The sequence below is a fragment of the Equus asinus genome, chromosome 6, assembly GCF_041296235.1.
Source record: "Equus asinus isolate D_3611 breed Donkey chromosome 6, EquAss-T2T_v2, whole genome shotgun sequence".
NCBI lineage: Eukaryota > Metazoa > Chordata > Mammalia > Perissodactyla > Equidae > Equus > Equus asinus.
The window spans coordinates 47599244-47621774 of NC_091795.1; the positions used below are offsets into that span (position 1 = coordinate 47599244).

At 45.2% G+C, this 22531-nt stretch overlaps 1 protein-coding gene across 2 annotated transcripts in view; it reads left to right on the top strand.

Annotated features, from left to right (window-relative positions):
- Nucleotides 1-22531, top strand: part of SPRED2 (sprouty related EVH1 domain containing 2) — a 112337-nt gene that overhangs the window by 30182 nt on the left and 59624 nt on the right. The window contains exon 1 of one of the 2 annotated variants that reach the window (XM_070512706.1): nt 5276-5449. The exons of the other annotated variant lie outside the window; for it this stretch is intronic. Coding sequence (XP_070368807.1) covers nt 5418-5449 — 32 coding nt within the window. The 5' untranslated portion in view covers nt 5276-5417. Of the gene's footprint in view, nt 1-5275; nt 5450-22531 lie in introns of those variants that run through there. 2 annotated transcript variants of the gene reach the window in all.

Sequence of the window (22531 nt, forward strand, 5' to 3'; positions counted from 1 at the left end):
TTCATCACTGTGTGCCAGACACTATGCCAGATGCCTGAAACCCCTAATGTCATTTAATCCTCGTAACAGCCCTGTGTGATAGGTGCTGTTGAGGCCCCTTGTGCCAATGAGGAAACTGAGTAAAATCTTAGAGAGGTCAAGCGACTCGCTGGAAGTGGAATTAAGTATGATGTGCGAGGTGGACTTGAGGTCAGAGGCGGAGGTCAGTTGGGCCCATGAGAGACAGTGGTGATGCGGGAAAGGGACATAAGGAAGCAATGGATGTGAGAGAGTTGGGCTGCCGCTAAAGTGCGTGAGAGAGAGTCCATGGGGGAGAGGTTTCTGACTTCTTGTAGGGTGCAGGTATTGGGGAGGGTCTTAAGGAGTGTGAGTGGAAGACAGGGGCAAGTCACCTTCCTTTCCAACCCCACAAACAGACGTGAAGAATCGGGTTGGAATGTTCTGCCCCCAAGTCAGGCGATGGCTGGACTTGGCGATGGGGGAAATCCACAAAGTTGGTAAGTGAAGTGTGTATGGAAGCGGGGGAGCTGGGGCTACAGAGGGAGCACTCTGAACACTTAGATCGGAGGCTGGGGAGGGACCTGGATGGAATGAGGGAAGTCAGCAGGGGCACATGGATGGGCAGCCAGTAGGCTGGATACCTCCAGGAGAGGAATTGCTGGATGTGGCAAGTCCTGGTCGCTGGGCATCTTTTGTACCCTTTGCTGCTGCTGCTGCTTGAGTAACTCCAACCTGAGGCAATCTCCCGTTTTCCTCGTTCAGAAAATGAATAAAACTCACTATAATTGGCATAAATTTTCCTAAGAAAAAGACGTGGAAATAGCATAATTGAAAATTAGTGGCTTTTAAACATTTTTTCAATTTATATAAAAAAAAACTTCTGCTGGCTGGTACTTGAATATCTACTCCTTTGCATTCCACCTTCTTTGAGTCTCACTGTGATCAGAACTGGGCTTGGCATCCTGGGAAACCAAGATAATATGCAAGACCCCTTATGGCTCCTAGCAATCCTAGTTTCAGAAACAAACACACAGAGGCATGGGACTGAGCATAGGAAGGTAGGAAGGAGCCCTGTCCCCACAGGTTTTCAGGAAATGCCAGGGGTGGGGGCAGGGAATGTGTGCGTCTCTTCAAGTTCAGGTGTGTCAGGTGAATGTTTGATGGAGGGACTATGAAACATGCAGTGGTTAAGAAAGCAGATTTGGCTCAGAGGCAGTTCTTGGTTTGGGGGTTTACTGTGGCTGCTTTGAAATAGTAGGTCCATTAAGCCCTTGTTCTTGTCCACTCACAACGGCCTCCCAATTTTATCAGTCAAGAGGCCTGAGCAGGGTGCCAGCGGCCACCCCCCACCTATGGCAGGCCTCGGAAAAAAGCAGCACCCTTTGCCAGGGCCTGTGAATTTTAAGAGCAGGGCGTCATCTGCAGAATCATCTTTCTGAACCCAGTGATATGTAATTGCTCAGCTGGAGAACCGTGGTGGACCTATTTCTAGCAGATTAGCTACCTGCAAGGAAATGAGAATTTAAATTGTTTTCTCGACTTTAAAAATTTGTGTCTGAGGAGGCGTCTCATCCAGAGAGGGATGTGACGCGGGGAAAGCTTTTAGTCCAAGAAGCAGCCGCTGTTGATTGACATGTTAACAGTGTTCTTGGCTGGGTACTTTTCACACATTCGTAGTAGTCCTCACAACAGTTTTTACTTGTGTGGTTTTAAACCCATTTTAGAGATTAGGGGCCCAGGTTCAGAAGGTAAGTAGCTTGTTCAAGATCCCCTAGCAGGGCAGTGCCAGGGCAGGGATCGGAACCCAGGCCTCTCTGACTCCACCGCAGCTTTCTGCTCCCATTATCTGGAGGAGCCCGACATTGGCAGTAACAATTATTGAATGAATGAATGAGTTCTCCAAAAGGATGGTTCATATGCTCCCTAGTCTGAGAGAATATGCGAGATAGCTGTTTGGAGAAGGGGCCACGGACCACGAGGCACCAGTAAATCGTCCTTATATCTGCTAACTCCCTTTATTATGATTATTGTTGCAAAAAACACACAAACCATGGTTATTTAACAAATAGGTGTTGAGTAAAAATGTACTTTTCAGCTCTGGATTTGGGAAAGGGGGCTGGGGCCGGAGGTGCAGGTGGAGGAGTAGGATGGGGAGACGTGCCCCATTTCCCACATAGTGTCTTCCCACAACAGCGCCACATCTGTGTGCACTGTCTAAAAGGTGGTTGCATGCTACACTCAGGATTATTTTGAATAACATGTTGCCTTGTTTTTATCTTTGTAGCGATAACTTTGTATAAGAAAACTAGCTAGTTCCATGATCTTTTGCCCTTTGAAAAAGAGGCAGGAGAGAGATCTGTTTTAAACTCTTGACAGGCTCCTCACAGTTCCTTTTTTCCTGTTATTTAGTGGCAGGTAGCATCTCTCATTCATCGAGGTCTGGGGCCCGAAGGGCTGATGGACCACCGGCCCCCCTCTCATTTTGTGCTGCCCTCTGCTTCCATCCCTCATCCTTTCCTCACGACTCCCTCCTAAGGCGAGGGCCTGGGGAAGGAGGACTGAGTGTCCTGGGCGAATTCTGATGAATCCTATTCATGATCAAAGGGCACCTTTTAATGAGCTGACTCGTTCCTGAGAGTAGGTCTCATGCAAATCCCCAGTTTGTGTCCTGCAGATTGAATTTCTAACGATTTCCTCATTTTACAGCTCCATTGTACCATGGGTTTTATGATTTCCTTCAAATGTAGAACTTCACCTCATATTTTATTTCAAAACTTTCATTTAAATATTTTTTAAAAAACAGAAAACTTTAGAAAAATAAGCTAGAAGAATACTATAGGTAGATATTTAACTTGTCTCTGAAGGAAGGATTGTCTATACATAAAAGTACTGGAAGAAATTACAGAGGAAATTACTGATAAGTTTCCAGACTTCTGTTTGTGAGATACCGCAGACAAGTTTAACAGACAAATGTGCAAAAAACGTGTGCCTCGATTATGGTATATAAAGAGTTAATATAAAACTGTGAAGAATTCAGGAAATTACAAAAAAGAGACACTAAGGCAACCAGTAGAAAAATAGACAACGTAATACTTTAAAAACGCCAAGCTATGGGGCTGGCCCCGTGGCCGAGTGGTTAAGTTCGCACGCTCCGCTGCAGGCGGCCCAGTGTTTCGTTGGTTGGAATCCTGGGCGCAGACATGGCACTGCTCATCAGACCACGCTGAGGCAGCGTCCCACATGCCACAACTAGAGGGACCCACAACTAAGAATATACAACCCACAACGAAGAATATACAACCCACAACGAAGAATATATAACCCACAATGAAGAATATACAACTATGTACCAGGGGACTTTGGGGAGAAAAAAATAAAATCTTTAAAAAAAAAAAAAGCCAAGTTAACTGGTTAAAAGAGAAAAATATAATTGGCTAGATATGGGACAAAATAGTTAACTCCACAAATTATTAAAGTAATGCCGTAAAACAAATTCTTCACAAATTCTTCACAATTATTATTATTCACAAATTATTAAAGTAGTCCAAATGAAACAGTAGCATTTTTTTCAACTGTTATGATCAAATAGGAAAATATTTTAAAATGCTGGTATGGCTTTCATGAGGGGGCTTTTTTTTTTTTTTTAAGATTTTATTTTTTTCTCCCCAAAGCCTCCCGGTACATAGTTGTATATTCTTCGTTGTGGGTCCTTCTAGTTGTGGCATGTGGGATGCTGCCTCAGCGTGGTTTGATGAGCAGTGCCATGTCCGCGCCCAGGATTCGAACCAACAAAACACCGGGCTGCCTGCAGCGGAGCGTGCGAACTTAAGTACTCGGCCACGGGGCCAGCCAAGGGGGCATTTTTTATACACTGCTATTGGGAAGAGAATTTAGCATGCCCTTTCTGGAAAGCAATTTGGTAATATAGATTACCTTTTTTTTTTTAAGTTCATCTTCATAATCCAAAAATTCCTCTTCTAGAAATTTAAAAGTAATAATCAGAAGAAAAGACATTTATGGGCACTTATAAAGTAGAGGAAGATGGGCATGGATGTTAGCTCAGGGCCAGTCTTCCTCAGCAAAAAAGAGGAGGATTGGCAGCAGATGTTAGCTCTGGGCTGATCTTCCTCAAAATAAATAAATAAATAAATAAAGTTATGTGAGTTGAAAATGTTGATAAGAGAGCCTAGGAGAGTGGTTAAGCCACATGAAAGGTCCATATGACTGGAGAGTATGCAGCCTTGGAAAACACTACTTTCAAGGAATTACTGATAATATGGAGAATACAGCATTGGCTAAAAACAGGATACAGAGCTCTGTACCCATGTACCACAATCCAAATTTTGCTTAAAACATACGCACCAGCAAAAAGGCCAGAAGAAAGTACACCAGACTTGTAGCACTGGTCGTGGTGGTCATTTCTGAGCTGTGGTGTTACAGGCATGACTTGTTTTCTCCTGTATTCTTTTGTGTATATATTAAGGTGACCAGCTGTCCCAGTTTGCCTGGCACTGCCCTGGTTTTAGCACTGAAAGTCCTACCCTGGACAGTTGGTCACTCTTGTATATGTATGTATATTGAGATGAGTTTGTGGCGTTTGGCAGGAAGGGCCAAAGATAAAGTGACAAGTGGCAAGCTAATGGGGCCTGTGTAGGAGTCAAGCAATAGATTTTCTGGTGATAAAATCAATATGGCTTATTTTAGAAAACAGAAAAAATAAATATGTAAAAACTTAAATAGTGCTTACATGTGGCCAGTAGTGTTCTAAATGCTCTTGGTGGTTAACACTGTTTAATCACCCTGTCCTGAAGATTAACACTCTTTAATCACACATCCCCATTTACAGAGGCATAGAGAGGTTGAGTAATACGCACAGGGTCTCACAGCTCTCGACAGAGTCTGGATTTGAACTCAGGCAGTCGGATCCACAGTCTGGGCTGTTAACCACCGCCTTCATCTCTACAGATCCGCCACTCCAGCCGCTCCTGGTTGCTGCCCTTCTTGACAATTATGTCGGTACTGCCCACACCAGGCCGCTGAGTTGGCCACATTTGACTTACTGCTGCTTCACTCCAGCCCGTGTCGTGGCCAGGACTACCATTGGCCTGTGGCCAGGACTACCATTGACCTATGGCCAGGACTGCCTTTGACCTCGAACAGAGGAAGCACCTTCCCCCTGTCTGGAGCCTGGGGTGGGGATTTCCATAGCAGACTTGCTGGCCTCTGGTGATAGAGTTCTTTCAGTTTTGCCACATGATCTTGTGGCAAAGGTCTGGGTCCAGGTGCAGCCTTGGTTATTTCTGGAAACGCTTCTCCTTTTCCTTTATTTTACCGAGTCTGGCTCATCAGTCATCTGAAGGTGATTTTGGCTCTTCTGCCCAGACCGTCAGACATTTCTCTAGGTGTTGGAATCTTCCATGAGTGTTCTGGACTCGGTGCAAATTTCAGGGTGAGTGTGAAAATGGGGACGGGGTGCTGTACATCAGGGTATCCATCCTCAGCTTTGCTCAGCTGAGCCCATGTGATTGCATGTTACTTTGTTAGCAATGGTGATCTCTGGGTGGTGGATGGTGGATAGTATTCTTTTTGCTTACCTGTTTTAAATATTTCTTCAACAAACTTGCTTTACTTTCCAGATTTTAAAAACGTATTTCAACTTTTTTTCTTATAATACAGTTTTACTCCTGCAGAATTTCCAGCTCCTTCAGAATCGTACATGGCAAAGAGCTTCCTAACCCTCATTCAAGTTAGAGCAGCTCCATTTCTGTACCAAAAAGAAATACCTTCAGCTATTGTCTGAACTTGTACCTTACTGAGAATTCTGCCAGAGTTTCTGGTTAATTGTTTGTTTTGTCACATTAATTGAACAATGAGAGGGCACTGGCATTCCTCACTCATGAGGTGGAGGCACAAAATCTACATTTCTTTTTAGGTGTTTTGAGGGGGTGGGTGGGAAGTGTTTTTTTGATTTTAAATCTTAGAAATCTGTTATTTGACAAAGTTTTAGGTACTTAACTTTTTATGAGGACTATGACGTTTAAGCTAAAACCAAGTTTAATTTTGGACCTTGGTTATGTTTTCAAAGACTCTGTGTGTTTCTTTATCGTTTTTCTTCCAAAAAGTTTGAAAGTATGAGTCAATCTCGCTCCCCTTAACACACATTTTTGAGAGGTAAGAGGGAAGTAATGTAGCAAAATTATTCTTTCTCAATTGTAAAAGTAGGATGTCTTTAGATGTTTTAGTGTTCAAAGGAAAGACTGATTCCCAAGGCAAGATGTTCCCTTAAAAAAAAAAAAAGGCTGGGGCTGGCCCCGTGGCCGAGTGGTTAAGTTCGCGCGCTCTGCTGCAGGCAACCCAGTGTTTCGTTAGTTCGAATCCTGGGCGCGGACATGGCACTGCTCATCAAACCACGCTGAGGCAGCGTCCCGCATGCCACAACTAGAAGGACCCACAACGAAGAATATACAACTATGTACCGGGGGGCTTTGGGGAGAAAAAGGAAAAAATAAATAAATAAATAAAATCTTAAAAAAAAAAAAAAGGCTAATATATCTTTGTATTATTTCGGCTCTGGAAGGACGATGTGGCATCTGCTGGGGTGAGAACAGGGGAGAATTGCCAGGTGGGTTCCTGAGGCTGGGGCAGAGCTGTGAAGCGAAGGGCCTTTCATCCTTCAGAGGAAAGAGGGATGGGGGCCTGAGAAGCTAGGGTGAGAGGATAGGCCTGGCCAGTCAGGATTCCCAGAGCCCCGGTGCCCACCGTTCTCTCCGCAGAGCCGGCATCCCTAGGGAGTTGTTAGACAAGCACAGTCCTCGTCCCCACCTACTGAACCAGAATCAGCTGCCCCAAGTGATTCGCCTGCACTGCCTGTGGATACTGGCTGAATCGGTGGCTTGTGTGGCTGCCCTGGAGAGCAATGTACCACTAAGCCAAGGCGGGTGATGGTGGGGGGGATTAGAAGCTAAACTGAGGAAGATCATTTAATTAAAGTCATAGTAATATATTCTAAAAATACATTATAATAATAATATATAATATATGTTTATAATATTGGACCACATGCTCAGGGTTTGGGTTTTGCTTTGGGTACCTAGGAAATGACCAAGAACACAACAGGAGCATGCGCTTGTGTCTGCATGTGTTTAGGGGAAGAATTGCTTTTTCACCTCCCCTCCTCCTGGTTTTGGTCCCTCATCTGCGGCAGTAGTCTTCGAGGGGACTGAAGGATCTTAGAGAGGACTGAGGGACTTTCTGCCCCATTGACAACAGCCCCTAAGAACACATGTAAGCCCCGCAGCGAGGAGACCTGGCCCTCTCCCGGTCACCCTCACACGGCAAACAGGAGAGCTGTTTGTGAGGGTCCTCTCTGTGCTCTGCAGGCTCAAGAAGTCACCAGAAACGGAGCCACAAGCCTCAGCTAATCTGAGCTCAGCCCAGGATGGAGAAGAAGCAGGGCCCTTAGCTGGGAGGCAGGCACGGCAGGGGCGGGGTGGCCTGCCCACATGGCGCCCTGGGCTGGCATTACCTCATCCACTCGTCCACCCGCTGATAGTGTCTTTGGCCCTGCCCCTGATGGGAGACACGCGATCCTTACCTTGAGGGCCCAGATTCAGCGTTTCATAATCTCTGGATTCGCTTGGGTTGAACTTCTCCCCCCAGACACGTTGTATTAAAATAAGGGAGTGAACACAGCTCGTGGGTGAGGCGCTGGCCTGGTTCTTTTTGGCTGTGTAAGGAGCTAAACCTGTTGTCCTTGAGACAGGAGCCTCGTTGCTAACTCATGGCGGCTTTTAGGTATTTGCTCTTCCTAGTTCTTCAGTGTTTATTAGTTCCTTTTTTACTTGATCTTATATATTTATGTTTAGGTTGAAATTTGCATTTTTAATAGTCTAAACTGTTAGATCCAGATTGGAAACAAATATTCATCCTGTGTTGCATGGGTTGATTAATATTTCTGATTTTGTGTAACCAAATGCTATACTGTCTTCGCTCTGGAGTTCACATGGACACAGTTAACTGACCTTTCCAACACAGGTCCTGTTTACTTCAAAAATAATTTTGAATCATTTCCCAGCATGCTTTGAAATTTTTGTATTATTTTTCACTTGTTGGTATCAAAATCGAATGTATTTAGCTGTTGTTCCCCATTAAGTAAACTGAGACCTGGGTGTGCTTACCATTATTTTGTGCAAAAACTAACTGATCAGGTTACAAATTATTAGATATGAAAATTCGAAGCCTCTGTTGGAGGGAGTTCATACTACATTTGAGGTGGCCCTAGCTGGACATCCGTGACTACATCCTTAAAGAGAAAGCACAACCGAGATTTGCGAACACAGGCTACGGAGGAGATTGTTCTGGTAGCCATTTGGCACTTCTTTCTTCAGTGTTCTGTTACCACAACGGAGGGAACCAGCATCGATTGAGTATCACGTAACCCACACCGTGCAAGGCTGTTAGGATACTTGCCGCACAATCACCCTGTCATGGGAGAGGGGCCCCCAGCCCTACCTTGGGGTTTTACATATTTGGGGTAGTCAGTGAATACTTCCAAATTGAGGTATTTTTCTATAACATTAAAACCAGCTTCAACTTAAAAAAAACACAAAAACTAAAGAGCCATTCGTGGGAAATGTTTGCTGGGTGAAATGTGGCAGGAGAAGCAGGATCTAAAGTGGACGTTGTAAAAGATGCTTTTATGCCCAGGGCCTCCTGAAACAACAGTGCTCTCAACATACCAAGTCACAGCTGAAGAGCCAAAACCTGAAATGTCTTTCCTTAGACAGACTGCCTGAGTGTGTCACTTGATTTCTCTTCCTCTGTAAAATGGGGGCCATACGGGAAGGATGGAGATGGTCTATTTTTGACAAATTCATGATTACATGCAGAGCTCACTAGGTTGGCAGCACTGTTCTGGGTGTTGGGTAATCAGAGGTGACCTTACATTCTTAAGAGAGAGCCACACAATAAGCAGGGAGACCAGTAAACAAGAGAAGTACAGGTTGTCCCCAGTGCCAGGAGAAGATGTGCTAGAGAATAAGTGGTTCAGCTCCTCCCTAGTGAGTACCCGGCTCAGTAAATGATGGCTGCAGCTATTACGGTCGTTATTGTTACTGAATGGCCTCTGGGGGGAGGGAGCTTCCTTGACTGGGTTTGGTGAAGGTCTTCTAATAGCAGAGGGCACACAAAGTTAATGCCTGTATTTTCTGATATAGTATCATCCCCCTCTCTTGGCCTCACCATCTCCCATGGGCATGATCAGTTGACAATTGCTGGAGAAATCAGCTTTGCCTGAATGTGTAGGAAGCTATTTGGGATTTCCAATGTTTTTCTTCCTCTTTTTTCTTTTCTTTTCTTTTTTTTTTTTTTTTCGTTTTTTGAGGAAGATTAGCCCTGAGCTAACATCTGCCGCCAATCCTCCTCTTTTTGCCCAGGAAGACTGGCCCTGGGCTTACATCCATGCCCATCTTCCTCTACTTTATATGTGGGACGCCTACCACAGCGTGGCTTGACAAGTGGTGCCATGTCCACAGCCGGGATCCGAACCAGTGAACCCTGGGCCACCAAAGCAGAATGTTCACACTTAACCACTTCACCACTGGGCCAGCCTTGTTTTTCTTCCTCTTGAAAAATTATAAAGCAGGTTTGCACTGAAGGGGCAATGGTGATCATCGTTCATCTCTTCTGCTCCCTGCCTTATTCTGCTGCTTTGCTCAAAAGGAATTCAAGTGCCCACAAGCATTTTCCCTGAAAAGTTCATCATTTCAAGGGACATGAGATCTCATTTAAAGTTTCTAGGTAAGAAAACGCAAGGTTCTTGTCTTTCTCCTACTTGCTGACGGCCGTTGGTAGGGTAGTGAATTAAACATGGGTCACCCTCTCCTCTCTGGGGTCGACCCCGGCCTGTGTCAGATGGAGTCAGGTGAAACAAGGCAGTACTGGCCTTGCTGTTCCCATCGCTCTACCACGCCCCCCACGGTGCTGGCAGCCACCAGGGAGGTGGTGAAAGTTCCGCCACCGTGCCAGCTGGGCCACCTATGAAGCCACTGCCAAAGTCAACATGTGTAGTCTTTGTGTCTGGCCAGTAGGTTTCATAATGGCAGTTAATGGAAGTTCCTGTTCAGACACCCTCAAACTCGTTCCGTAATTCTGTCTCCAGAGGGCCCGGGCAATTCCTTTTATGTAAAAGCAAGATCTGCAGGGAATTTTTAAATTTTTCCTTTAACTGGTCACTAGGCAAGGTCATGGGAGACTTTGTAAGTGGCCATTAGGGGTGGGGAGCAATATTCCGAATGGCCATTCAGTAAAAATTTATAGCAGACCTAAGGTGTACCAGTTTTGTTCTGGAAAGGTGGGAGGGGAGGGCACGGAAATGACTAAGCAATGAACCCAGAGCCCTAGGACTCTTGATCTAGTTGAGGTGTGGAGGAGAGACAGGTAAGTAAATAACCATACTATAAATCAGGACCAGAGAGCTCAGTGGAATGGACATCTGAATGAGTCACCTGAGAGGGTGGAAGCTGATTTCCTTGTCTTGAAGTCACCTTTGAGGGGAGGGATGAGTTTCAGTGAGGAGAGGTGAGATGGGTTCTTTTCAACCCCGCTACCTTCTGGGGTTGGTCTGAGGGAGGCACATGGAAGGGGCCTGCCTCACGTGCATTCACCTAGGTAGTCACACCGGGCCCCGCCCTTAGCCAGGTCCCACACTTGGTTTAATGCTCTACTGTTGCCATCCTGAAATTCTTAATAATTTTTGAACAATGGTCCCCGCAAATAATTTTCCTTTTGTGGCAGGTCCCACAAATCACGAAGCTGGTCCTGCATATGGAGATGGGGCTGTAGCAGTGTTTGGGCCAGGTTGTGAAGAGCTCTGTCTGTCAAACTGGAGAACATTTGGCTTTATTCTAGAAGCAGTGGGGAGCCATGGTGACAGGGATTGTTGAAGGAGAACTGGAGAGGCTGGTGAGATCAGAGGGGCTGGTAGCCCATGGAGGGAGGCTGATCAATTCATGCTGGACCAGACGAGGCAGATACTAAGAGCCAGTGGAGATACTCACCTGGTGGAGATGGGCTGGCTCAGGGCACTGCGGACAAAGGCGGGGAAGGTTCTTGGAGATGGCGGAGGTTTCGAGCTGGGCTGGAGAATCTGCTCACCAGCAGGAATGCAGGAGAAAGGGGTCCCTAAGCCAGTGGCAGTGAGGCAGATGTTTGCAGGAGCGGGGCGAGGCCCTTTCCAAAAAGACGCGGAAATCTCTAGTGGGACAGCTTGTGGAAACATGCACTGCAGCTGCTCAGCTGCAGCAAATGACCTGCAGATCAAGGTTTTTGTCAGTATCGAGAGCTTCACTAGAACAAATATTCATCCAAAAATAAACTTCCCGTTCTTCCTGTTTTTATAACTTGCCTATTTCCTCTGAGTTTGAGGCTGGTCTCCAGTTCCGTGGGTTATTAATCTTCAGAGGATCAAGACCTCTATAGAAGTATTTCCTGTACATGTTTATCTACCCAGCTCTAAATTATTTTCTCCAAATGATAAGAGAACTTTTCCATACTGGTGTATCAGACTTTTCCTTTGAGAGATTTCAATTAGGCACCGCAGTAAATAAGGCTAAACCAGAAAGGCTTGTCCCAGACCAGAGGAAGCCCAGGTAGTTGTGGGGAGGGACTGCTGTGGGTTTTCATGGCCAAGGTCAGCCCACCTCCTCCAGGTTAAAGGTGGCTTCTTTCTGGCCAGAGTCCCAGGGAGATAAAGAGACAGCTGCAGAGGGCCTTATTTGAGGAAATTTTAAATGCCCTGAGTATCCGGAGGGGAATAATAGCTCCAGAAATGTCTCTGCTCCTTCGAAGAGTTCAAAATACCTCTCACTGGACTGTAATTTGTTCTTAACAGCATCTTCCAACCATAAACGGGGCCCGTAGCTTCCCTCTCCTTTCACAGTTGAGGGAATTAGAGTACGCTTGGTGCTCATGACTGGGCACAAAGAGAGAAAAGCCATGTTGAAGCTTGGGCCAAGTTCAGACCCGACAGACAAATAAACAAGCTTGGTTAAGGAGGCGTGGGTATTTCACTCATCGGCTCAGTGAGTCCACCTGCCTCTGGGAGACTTTCTTTGGTCTCCTACTTTTTGTGCTTACAAATCCCAAGCTAGCATGCCGATGGGTGTTTTTTTAAATGTAAGCCTTGTTGTGTGACTTGCAGAGAGGCGTGGGCACCGGGCTGCGTGGGTGGCGGCTTGTGCTGCAGCGGAACTTGGAGAGAAGCCAGCTGCCTTTCACCCAGGCCTTCCGAGGTGGGGCTGGCATGCCACATTTTGCACAAGGCCCCACCCCTCCCCCTTGCGGATTCAGGTGACTGGATTGGGAATTATTGCACTAGACCATGGCCACTGCACCAGACCGCACCGTCCAGTACCCGGGCCACTAGCCACCTGGGCTGTTGTGCACTTGAAATGAGGCCAATGTGAACTGAGCTGTGCTGTACATGTAAAATACACGTCGGATTTTGAAGCCTTACTACGAGGGAAAAGAATGTAAAATAGCTCATTAGTAATCATTTCATTTTGATTACTTGTTGAAACAAAAATATTTTAGCTATATTGGATTATGTCAACTGTATTATTCTAATTAGTTTTGCCTGTTTTTTATTACTTTTTTAATGTGACTACTAGAAAAATTGAAATTACAGATGTGGCTCGCGTTACATTTCTGTAGGACAGTGTTGCTGGCCTGTGCTGTAGTTCGGCTGCCGGTTGTGGCTTTGAAGCAAATAGTACATTCCCAGGGTGGGGAGAGAGTGGAGGCCCCTCTCCCTGGTGGCCTGGCTGAGGCTGTGACCCAGCCCTCAGTGTAGACTGCCCAGGGCAGTGGGTGGACAGCCTATTCCTAGGCAAAGGGTTAATAAGTTAATAAGCAGCAGCAGGAATTTTTTTAAATTCTTCAAAAGCACCCCTCTTGGCTTAATTTTTTGTCTCAGCCTGCTTTGCCGACCAACCTCCTTCCTGGAAGCCTTTCTTTCAAATTTAGAACTCTTCCCCTCTGTGAGCGCGGGACCTGCAGAGATGGTGTTGGCCAGAGGCTTGTTTTTATTTTCTTGTTTAGCTTGTTCTTCTGCCCCCAGGTCAGGCTCCAGTAGCTGTTTTTTATCCTTCCTCTGCAGGGCCCACCCGGGAACTGCCCAGAGAGGCCTGGGAAGCCACTGTTACACACCACTCCCCGAGTGGTTACTCAACTGTAAACATATCTTGGGAAAACACAAAGTGGATGTGAAGCGTAGGAAACTTGTGCTTTGCAAAGTACAGAACCACACCCAACCTCCTAATGTTGGGGTGGCATTTCAGGAAAAGTGGGGGGAAATTCCACTTGTCTTTGAAAGCCCCAAGTAATTCCCTGTGTAAGGAGGAGTCTCACGTTAGCTGCAGAGGTCCAGGAAGAACCTGCTGGATTGTATAGTTATCATTATATTCCATGGTGAAATTTCTCCGCTTGGGCAGCAGTGCCGGGGGCTTCTACCATCAGAGCATTCCTGCACCAAGGCACCTTGTGCTTTTGACACATTTTGTCCACCCTTGCTGTCGGTCGTCTACTGGACCTTTGCTGGAAGAATCGACATGAGGAGCAGCGTTTATGAAGTGCTTGCTTTGTGCGAAGTGCTTTATTATGTTGAACAGTGAGTTGGCATCACAAACTTCGAGATACCCCAGAGAAAGTGCCATCGTTTCCCCATTTTGCAGATGGAGAAACTGCAGATTAGAAAGATGAAGTAAGTTCCCCGAGAACTCATAGCTGGAAGTCGATGGGGCAGGGAGTACAGCCTGGGCTGTGTGCCTCCAAGCCAAGTGTTTAACCCTAGTGTGTCATTCTGCGCTGCCCGGACCAGCACGTGTACGTATTGTTCATTCTGCACGAGCATTTGTTTATCGTTGACATGTCTGCTGGTGCAGGCTGGGACGCAGCACTGGGGGAGAGTTCAATTCTGGGTTGCTGAACCAGCCGAGCTAAGAGTTAAGGACCACTGTGAGTGCCTCTGAGCTTTGTTGGGAGGACTCCCTCTCACATGGGTTTTAAAATGCTGTGCTGCAGACCCTTCTCCCCACGTGGCTGTTGTGTTGGTGCAGAAAGGGCTACTCCACAGCTGGCCGGCTAACCTGGTGACGTTTGGAAATGAGCAGAGGGGTTAAGGAGCTATATGCTCTGGCGTCAGACTGCTCTTTTGTTCCACCTCTCCACGGGTTGGGTTCTTCATTCGCTGGGTGGCAGTTTCTCCAGCTGTAAAATGAGGACACTCGTAGTACCTGGCCCAGGGAACAGCTGTGAGAATTGAAGAGGACACATAAAGGCATAGCATACCATACTTGGCACATCAGATAGATGTCAGCTGACATTTCATTATGATTATCTTAATGCCATTTAATGCTGCATGATGGATTACAGTCATACAAAATATACCAGCAGATAGGATCGTGTGGCTTGAGTTTTGTTGTTTTAAGGCAAACATATTAGAACCTTTGAATATGAATATGTACCTTTGTACTTGAATGTTCTATCTTTCAAAACTGTGAGCTCACCTCAGGAAGCTCCATGTTCATCTTGATCTTGCAACCATTTGCTGGAAACATTTTCAGAAGCCTTTTTGGAACTCTTCAGAAGACAAAAGATGATGATATTAAGTATTTATCTTGTGAAGGTGGATTTTAAGTTGGGAATGGCCTTAAGTTCATTAGAGCTAAGTTTGGTGAATAAGTCAGGAATAAGCTTTGGCGGTGGATCCACTGTAAGTTAAAAAATGGTGCTTAACTAAAAAGTTAAGGATGGATTTTTTTTTTAATTTTATTAGCTGGCTCATTTATTATAAGACTAGGATTCCAGGCACCTTCTGGCTTGGGACAGCATCTTTGGACACTAGTAAAATCTCCAGGGCAAAAGCTTTAGAGGCGGGAGTTGGAGGGGTGAGTACTGACTAAGACCTATAAGGATGTGTTTTTGGAGTAAAAATTAGGCTTATTTATACCTAGGTTTTTTTGTTTTTTTGAGGAAGCCTGGCCCTGAGCTAACATCCGTGCTATCTTCCTCTACTTTATATGTGGGACGCCTGCCACAGCATGGCTTGACAAGCGGTGCCATGTTCGCACCCGGGATGTGAACCGGCGAACCCCAGGCCACCGAAGCAGAACGTGCACACTTAACCGCTGTGCCACCGAGCCGGCCCTATACCTACTGTTTTAAGTAACACTGGCAGCTGAGTTGGGCCTTGTATTTGGGGCTTGTGTAGCTGCCAGTGGGGCCAATAGCGGAAGGTTCCCTGTGTCTAAGGAGTAGAGGCCAAAACCTGGCTTTGGACACAGGTTGCTTGCATTCCAGGCCTGTGTACACCTTGTGATAAGCAGAACAGAAATCTGAAGGTGTGGGTGTGTGTTAAGGGAAGGGCCCTACATTTGGCATCCTCAGCCAGGACCTTAAAGCTGGGCGTGTGGGAGCACTCATCCTCAGTATTGCCACGGACTGCTGAGACTAGAAAGCAACACTCGGCTCGGGCTCACAGGGTGGAGGAAAGATGTACGTCACCGAGGAGAGTGATGAAAGAAAGTTCAAGGGTCTTGTATCTTCACACTCATGATGACTAATGAGTTCATCCAGGAGGGCTGGGCCACCGAACAACCTTTGGATTACTTCCTACAGGTGGAAATGAGAGGTGCCGTGTTTAGTATGTCCTAAAGTTTATCTTGGAGGGCATGGGGCTTTGGGATTCAGCTGGTCAAACTCCAGCTCTGCTCTCTGTTGCTGGGTTGACTATGGTGTCATAACTAGGATTACCTGGGCCTCACCTCTCTCATCTGTAGCATGGGAACATAATTATACTTGTTATGAGGGAGGGTCAGAGGAGTTACATGGAGGAGGGCCTCAACAGATGCAAACCCCTCGCCTTTCCCAAGGCCCTGAAGATGACACCAAAATTAATTAACCCCATTGCCACAAGAAAGTAGGCAGAGGCCCACAGTTATGCATCAGAACACGCCACCAGCCGCAGGAAAATTTCCCTTTGTGAGGTGAGGCGTGAACTCCTAAGAGGAGACCGCCAATTCCTCCCTGCTTTGAATAAGGCTAGCTGTTGGGGCTCCACCACCCAGCATCTATAGCAAATTAAGCTGCCAAAGACCCTTCGGCTTCTTAAAACAGGAGCCTTTCTGTAGGTAATATAGGCAGGTCTCAGCAAGATTCCCATTGTCACTTAATGCTCAGGTGGGTCAGAGAACAGTCAATGGAATGTCGATGTGAACTGCAGTCCTGATCTTGATAACAGGTCATCTCTCTTCTGAATTTAAAAGAGGCCCAGCTTCTGGTTTTAATCTGTTTGCCAGAGCCCTAGTTTTTACTGTATCTCTGCTGTCATCCTTGATTGCACCGATAATTCAGGGAAGCTTGGCTAGGACCCCAGACTTGGGTACCCCGGAGAGACAGATAATTAGACCAAGGGTGGTCACAGGCAAGCTTGAGCAGAGTGTTGTCAACGCAAATAATCCATAACCAACCTATAAATCAAAATTGGGGTGAGTTTATTATGAGCCAGAATGAGGAGTATAAGCCGGGAAGGCTGGGTTTCAGTACAGTCTTATACCTTTTTAGAACAAAGAACGTACATTAAACACACCAGGATACATTTTCATCAAAATTTCAAAGAGGTATTCAGTTGCAAATTAAGAGTCAACATGACCCTGATGTCAGGAAAGGGAGTAATCCAGAGTTACCAATAGTGTGTCACCAATAGGGCGTAGGAGGGGAAATGTGCATTCTTATCTTAAGAGAGTACATTCTTCACTTTAATGATTAAGCAGATGTGCACTGTATGTTTGATAGGCCACAAGTCAGGCTTTTTAGTTCAAGTTGAATCAGTTGTCACCTCGAATAGTTACCCCATATACCTCAATATGAAAATGTCTTGTCAGTGTCCAGCTGCCACTGACCTCTCACGCTTAGCCCTGACATTTTCCTGAACCACCCTGTTATGTTCCTGGAGCCCTGATTCTCAGACTTTATTACACATTAGAATTGTCTGGGGAACTTTGAAAAATCCAGAAATTGAGGCTGTCCACCATACAATTCAATTAGGCACCAGTTAAAAAAAAAAACCTCCCAGGTGATTCCAGTGTGCAGGCAAGATTGAAAACCAGTGTCTTAGTTGATGGGATAACAAAATTTTCTGTTGTAGTTACTTCCTGAGTTGACTTGCTTTCGTGTGGTCCCTAACTCTATCATCTCTGGATTATCTGGGACCAAGGTGTCACCCCTAGGGGCCGAACTGCCCTTCCTGGTCAGTAGTAAGGTCTCAGTGGCATATAGCTATCATAACATCCTGTATTCTTATTATGAAATGTTGTAAACATTCACAAAGGTAAAGAGAATAGGGTAAAGGACCCATGTACTCATCACCCAGCAGTCGTTCATGTTTTCTCCACCCTACCACACACACTTTGGGAGTGGGGTGGAGTATTTTAAAAGAAATCCCAGGCATCATTTCACCCATAAGTACTTGAGTACGTATCTTTAAGAGGTAAGGACTTTTTAAAAAAATCCATAATACCATCTAAAATTAACAATGTCTTTGGGGCCGGCTCTGTGGCTGAGTGGTTAAGTTCGCGCACTCCGCTGCGGCGGCCCAGTATTTCGTTAGTTCGAATCCTGGGCGCGGACATGGCACTGCTCATCAGACCACGCTGAGGCAGCGTCCCACATGCCACAACTAGAAGAACCCACAACGAAGAATACACAACTATGTACCAGGGGGCTTTGGGGAGAAAAAGGAAAAAAATAAAATCTTTAAAAAAAAAAAAAAGGACTTGTTAAATAAACCATGGTACATCCTTATAGTGGAATATTGTACAGATATAAAAAAGGAATTGATTAATTGTCTATATTCCAATATGAAAACATCTTCAAGGGATAAAAAGTAAGGTCTAGAACATGTGAATAATATGCTATCTTTTTTGTGAGAAGGGGTGAGAGGAGAATACATATTTATGTTTGCTTATATTTGCATAAACCCTGTAAGAATGCACAAAAACTTTTAAAAGGTGGTTACTGTTGGCTTGTTGGGTGGGAGAAGGAACAAGGCAGCTGGGATGTGGTGGGAGTATACCTTTTTATATTCTAATTTATCATGAATCATGAATATGTTACCTATGCAGAGCAATTAACTAAAGTAAAAAGAAGAAATACATCTATACTTACATTGTACAGAAAAATTGATGACATTATGCCCCAGTTAATCTGTTTCCTAAGCTTCGGAGCACCGCTTCCCTGTAGTTAAACACCCCAGCATCCGTTCTGACATGGACCGGTGAGGCTGTGACCAGCCCATGGAATGTATGCCATCTTCTTCCCATGATGCCTTGCTCAGCAGCAGATTATACATATTTGGTCTATCCTGAAGCCCATGGGCTTTTCTCCTTCCTCACCCTGAAATATAAACTGAACTGACAACATCTAAAGTTTATGGGTGGGGACAGGGAAGGTGGGCTGCCTGTGTCCTCCAGCACAGCCAGCTGCAGTCTTCTGAGAAGGCATGGTGGGAGGAGCTGCGGGGGGCAGGGGGCATGGCTTCCCTTCCCGTGGCAGTCGTTCTGCAGTCTTTTGCTTATCTCTTGGCATCCTGTGTGCCATATCGTCTGTGTGTTTGTATTTATTTCCAGCTTCTATTGAGCGATAGCAAAATCCCTTTGAGCTGAACTGGTCCCACCCTGATGGCTTGGAATGTTCTAATGTTAAGACTTGCTCTTCACATTCAGCACATTCTTAGTATCAGGGACAACTCCTCCAGGGCTCATAGGAAGCAAACAAATGAAATCCATGGAACACTTTTCTTCCTTTTGAGTGGAGAAAGAGGGGCAGAGAGAATCTTTGGGGAGGCGTGAACCCCCCACCAAAGGTTAAACCTCCTTTTAAACATATTTTAAAATATTTTGAAAGGTGAAATTCAAGGACACTCAGGACCTATTCATTCTGCCACACATGTACCTTTTAAATTTTTTTCCAGTTTGTGTATTTGGGGCTTACTCTTTGGTTTTTAGGTTTATAAAATAGGTGAATCCCACATTCATTATCCATTCCCTCTTAGCTATCTAATTATTTTATTTATATTTTTAAAGATTTTATTTTTTCTTTTTCTCCCCAAAGCCCCCCAGTACATAGTTGTGTATTTTCAGTTGTGGGTCCTTCTAGTTGTGGCATATGGGACACCACCTCAACGTGGCCTGACAAGCGGTGCCATGTCCACGGCCAGGATTCAAACCAGCGAAACCCTAGGCCACCAAAGTGGAGCCAGCAAACTTAACCACTCGGCCACGGGGCCAGCCCCTGATACTTATTTTAATAAAACCTGAAGGCTGTCCTTTTATACTTTTTTTTTTAAAGATTGGCACCTGAGCTAACATCTGTTGCCAATCTTTTTTTTTTTTTTTTCCTGCTTCATCTCCCCAAAGCCCCCCAGTACATAGTTGTATATTCCAGCTGTGGGTCTTTCTGGTTGTGCTATGTGGGACACTGCCTCAGCATGGCCTGATGAGCGGTGCCATGTCTGCACCCAGGATCCCAACCAGTGAAACCCTGGGCCAGGGACTTAACCACTTGGCCACAGGCCAGCCCCAGAAGGCTGTCCTTTTAAATGGCAACTCAGTGAAGAGAGTGGGTAAGCCCTTCTCGGTCCCTGTTCTTCCTTGAACGAGACCTGCACTGAGTACCGTTCTAGGGGTGAGTACTGATCCAGCTGAGGTTTGATCAGGGACTTGGTCTCTCTCCCGCAGATCTCTTCCTCTTTTGAGTAGAGCTGTCCACATGATGAAAAGCACATCTGGTCATAATTACCCTTGACACTTCTATAGGAGGCCAGCATACACTTCTTTCACTTCTTCCTCCAGTTCTGGGAAAGATCACTGTTTTTGTGACAGAGCACCAAATGAGGTGCTTGGTTAGCATTTAAAGTCCATGTTGAAAGATGCATATGTACTGCATCTTGGAACTCTAAAGTCACAGAAGGGTGGCAGTGAACCAGGAGAGGCACATGAACAGTGGGTCCCCAAATCTCGGCCAGCTCCAGCAGATGTGTTCATTGAGAGGAAGAACCTCTTCTCTCTTTAAATGTACTCAGACTCTTGCTCCTGTTCTCTCGCTGAGTGGGTGGTGTTACATTTGGAAGGTTGACTGTGCGGATGCGAAGCTCCCCTGTAAGGCACTCACCTTAACTACCATGCAGAGCAAGGCTCTTTGCTTAGTGAGATATTTTGGATTTCCCCCTTTCCTCCTCTCTCCCAGCAAGTTTTCTTATGGCCACTCTTGAGGGTTCCTGAGAGGGGGAAATACTTGAAGCAAGTTGAATGCCCGCTAACTGTGCCTTTCCTAAGTGGAATTCAGGTGAACCAGGAGGAGAAAATTGATGCCAAAGTCTGGATCTGTAAGCCTTATCTGATAGTTTGCAATCTGTTGACTAGTGAGCCCTAACTCAGGTTCACTGGCCCATTTTTAAAATTTCTGATAGAACTAAAATGTTTACGGTAAAGTCAGAAACAAGTCTTCAGAGTAATGAGTAACTTTGGCTGCCCTTGTGGTACTTTATTTAACCTAGTGCCTGAGAATTCTAGTGCAGGTGAATATTCTGGACATAGTCATCTACTTTTATTGTTCTGGAATCCTCTCTGATTACTTTTCAAAAACCAGAAGTTAACGGTGTGCCAGAATTGAGGGATGATTTTGGTTTTAGCTAGGTAGCTAATTCTTAGTAAGGAAAAATGGACTTAGAAGGTTAGGGCCCACTTCTAGCTCCTACAACTAAGTTTGAACAAGAAACTTGGCCACTGGCCTCAGTTTCCTCATCTGTCAAGTGTGGTTGGTCTAGAACTAGATATGTCTAAGATTCATTTTAGAATTCTAGGCTGCTCTTCTAGTTTTTTTAGTTAATATCTAAAGTCCATCAGGTGTGAAATCTGTGAATTATTTATTTGCCCCTCTGAACTAAATCAGGGAAAAAAACCCTGCACACAATACCTTTTGTTTTTACCAGAAATGTATGAGTAGAAAAATAGGGGAATATTATTTTTTAATGGGATTCAGACAGTGGCAAAGATTACATTAAATTAGCAGACATGCATCACGTAAGTATAGATTCCTATAATGCTCTTAAATTCTACCACCTAGATGTCATTTCAGGTGAATGTCTTCTTTTGCATTTCCTAAATTTTTTACAGTGAGCTTATCACTTCTTGTAATAAAGAAAAAACACACATTACAAAAGTTTGCTACCACCTACTGTCATTTCCTCCCTTCGTATAATCTTCATCTCCACCCGCTATGTAGGCCAATAAGGTTAGTCTGTGTTTGTTGAATGCATGAAAGAAACTCAGTCTACCAAGGGTTTACCGTGTGCCGGGCACTGAGCTACAAAGCAAGAAAAGAAAAAGAAAAAAAACTTTCTCTCAAGAATCTCAAGTCCAATGGCATAGGCAACATGCAAGTCATAACAAAATGCTGTAATCATCGTGGTACTGATTGCCATGAAGACAGAAGAGGATGTGCTAGATTCCGATTCCCTCTCTTGAGTCTTCATTTAGGATGAAGTCTTGTGAAATTCTGAGACCCAGTGCTTGCATATGATACAACCATAGCTAATGTTGACATTAGCTGCTATTGTTGACTAATGTTGTTTGTAAGGAGAAGTCAGTTCTAGCTTTGGGGTGAGATCTACATCCTTTTAGACTGGTGTGTTAGTTTAGGCTGGCCTCTTAGATCCAGAGTCAGGAACGCAGCTTTCCCCTTAAACCCTTGGTCTTGATCCACCAGCACTGCCCAGTTTTCTTTGTGCTCCTCTCTCCTCTGGCTACTTGTATTATTAGGCAGTTTTCTCAGTTACCAGTCCATTCCTTGTACAGTCTTAGAGCTTCAAAGACTGAACTAGTTTAAGCCCCACATTTTCTAGAAAAGGAAATTGAGATACAAAGAAGTTAAGTGACTGCCCAAGGTCATATAACTAGTGGCAAACTAGACCCAAACTACTGGCTCCCAACAGAATGAATTTGCATGATTTCTAAGACCAATAATAATATATGCTGTTTACATAGGTGAATGATTAAAGAGTATTCTGGAGAGTTTTCAGAAGGGATTTCCATTTCCACAGCTGAATATCTGTATTGCCGTATGATGAACAGAGGTGGCTTCCACGTGGAAGGTTTGCTTGGCTAGGAAGGTACCATTGTCTTGGATAAGTTGTTTGTGACCAGCATCAAGGTGATTGGTAGATTTCTCTTCTGAAGACTGTTCCTGGAATTATACAGTCCTTGAGCAGCATCAGGTCTAATTCTGGCCTGAAGTTAGGGAAATGACAGAGTGGGCTGAGCTGGGCCGATTGGCGGATTTGGGTCCAGCATGCTCCGTCTGTGCCGTGATAGTCATGGTACAAGTCACCTTGAGGAATAAGCCGTCCAAACGTGAGGAGATTTCAAACACAGACTTCACTGTTCTGCCTGGCAGATATTAAATACATTAAATGGTC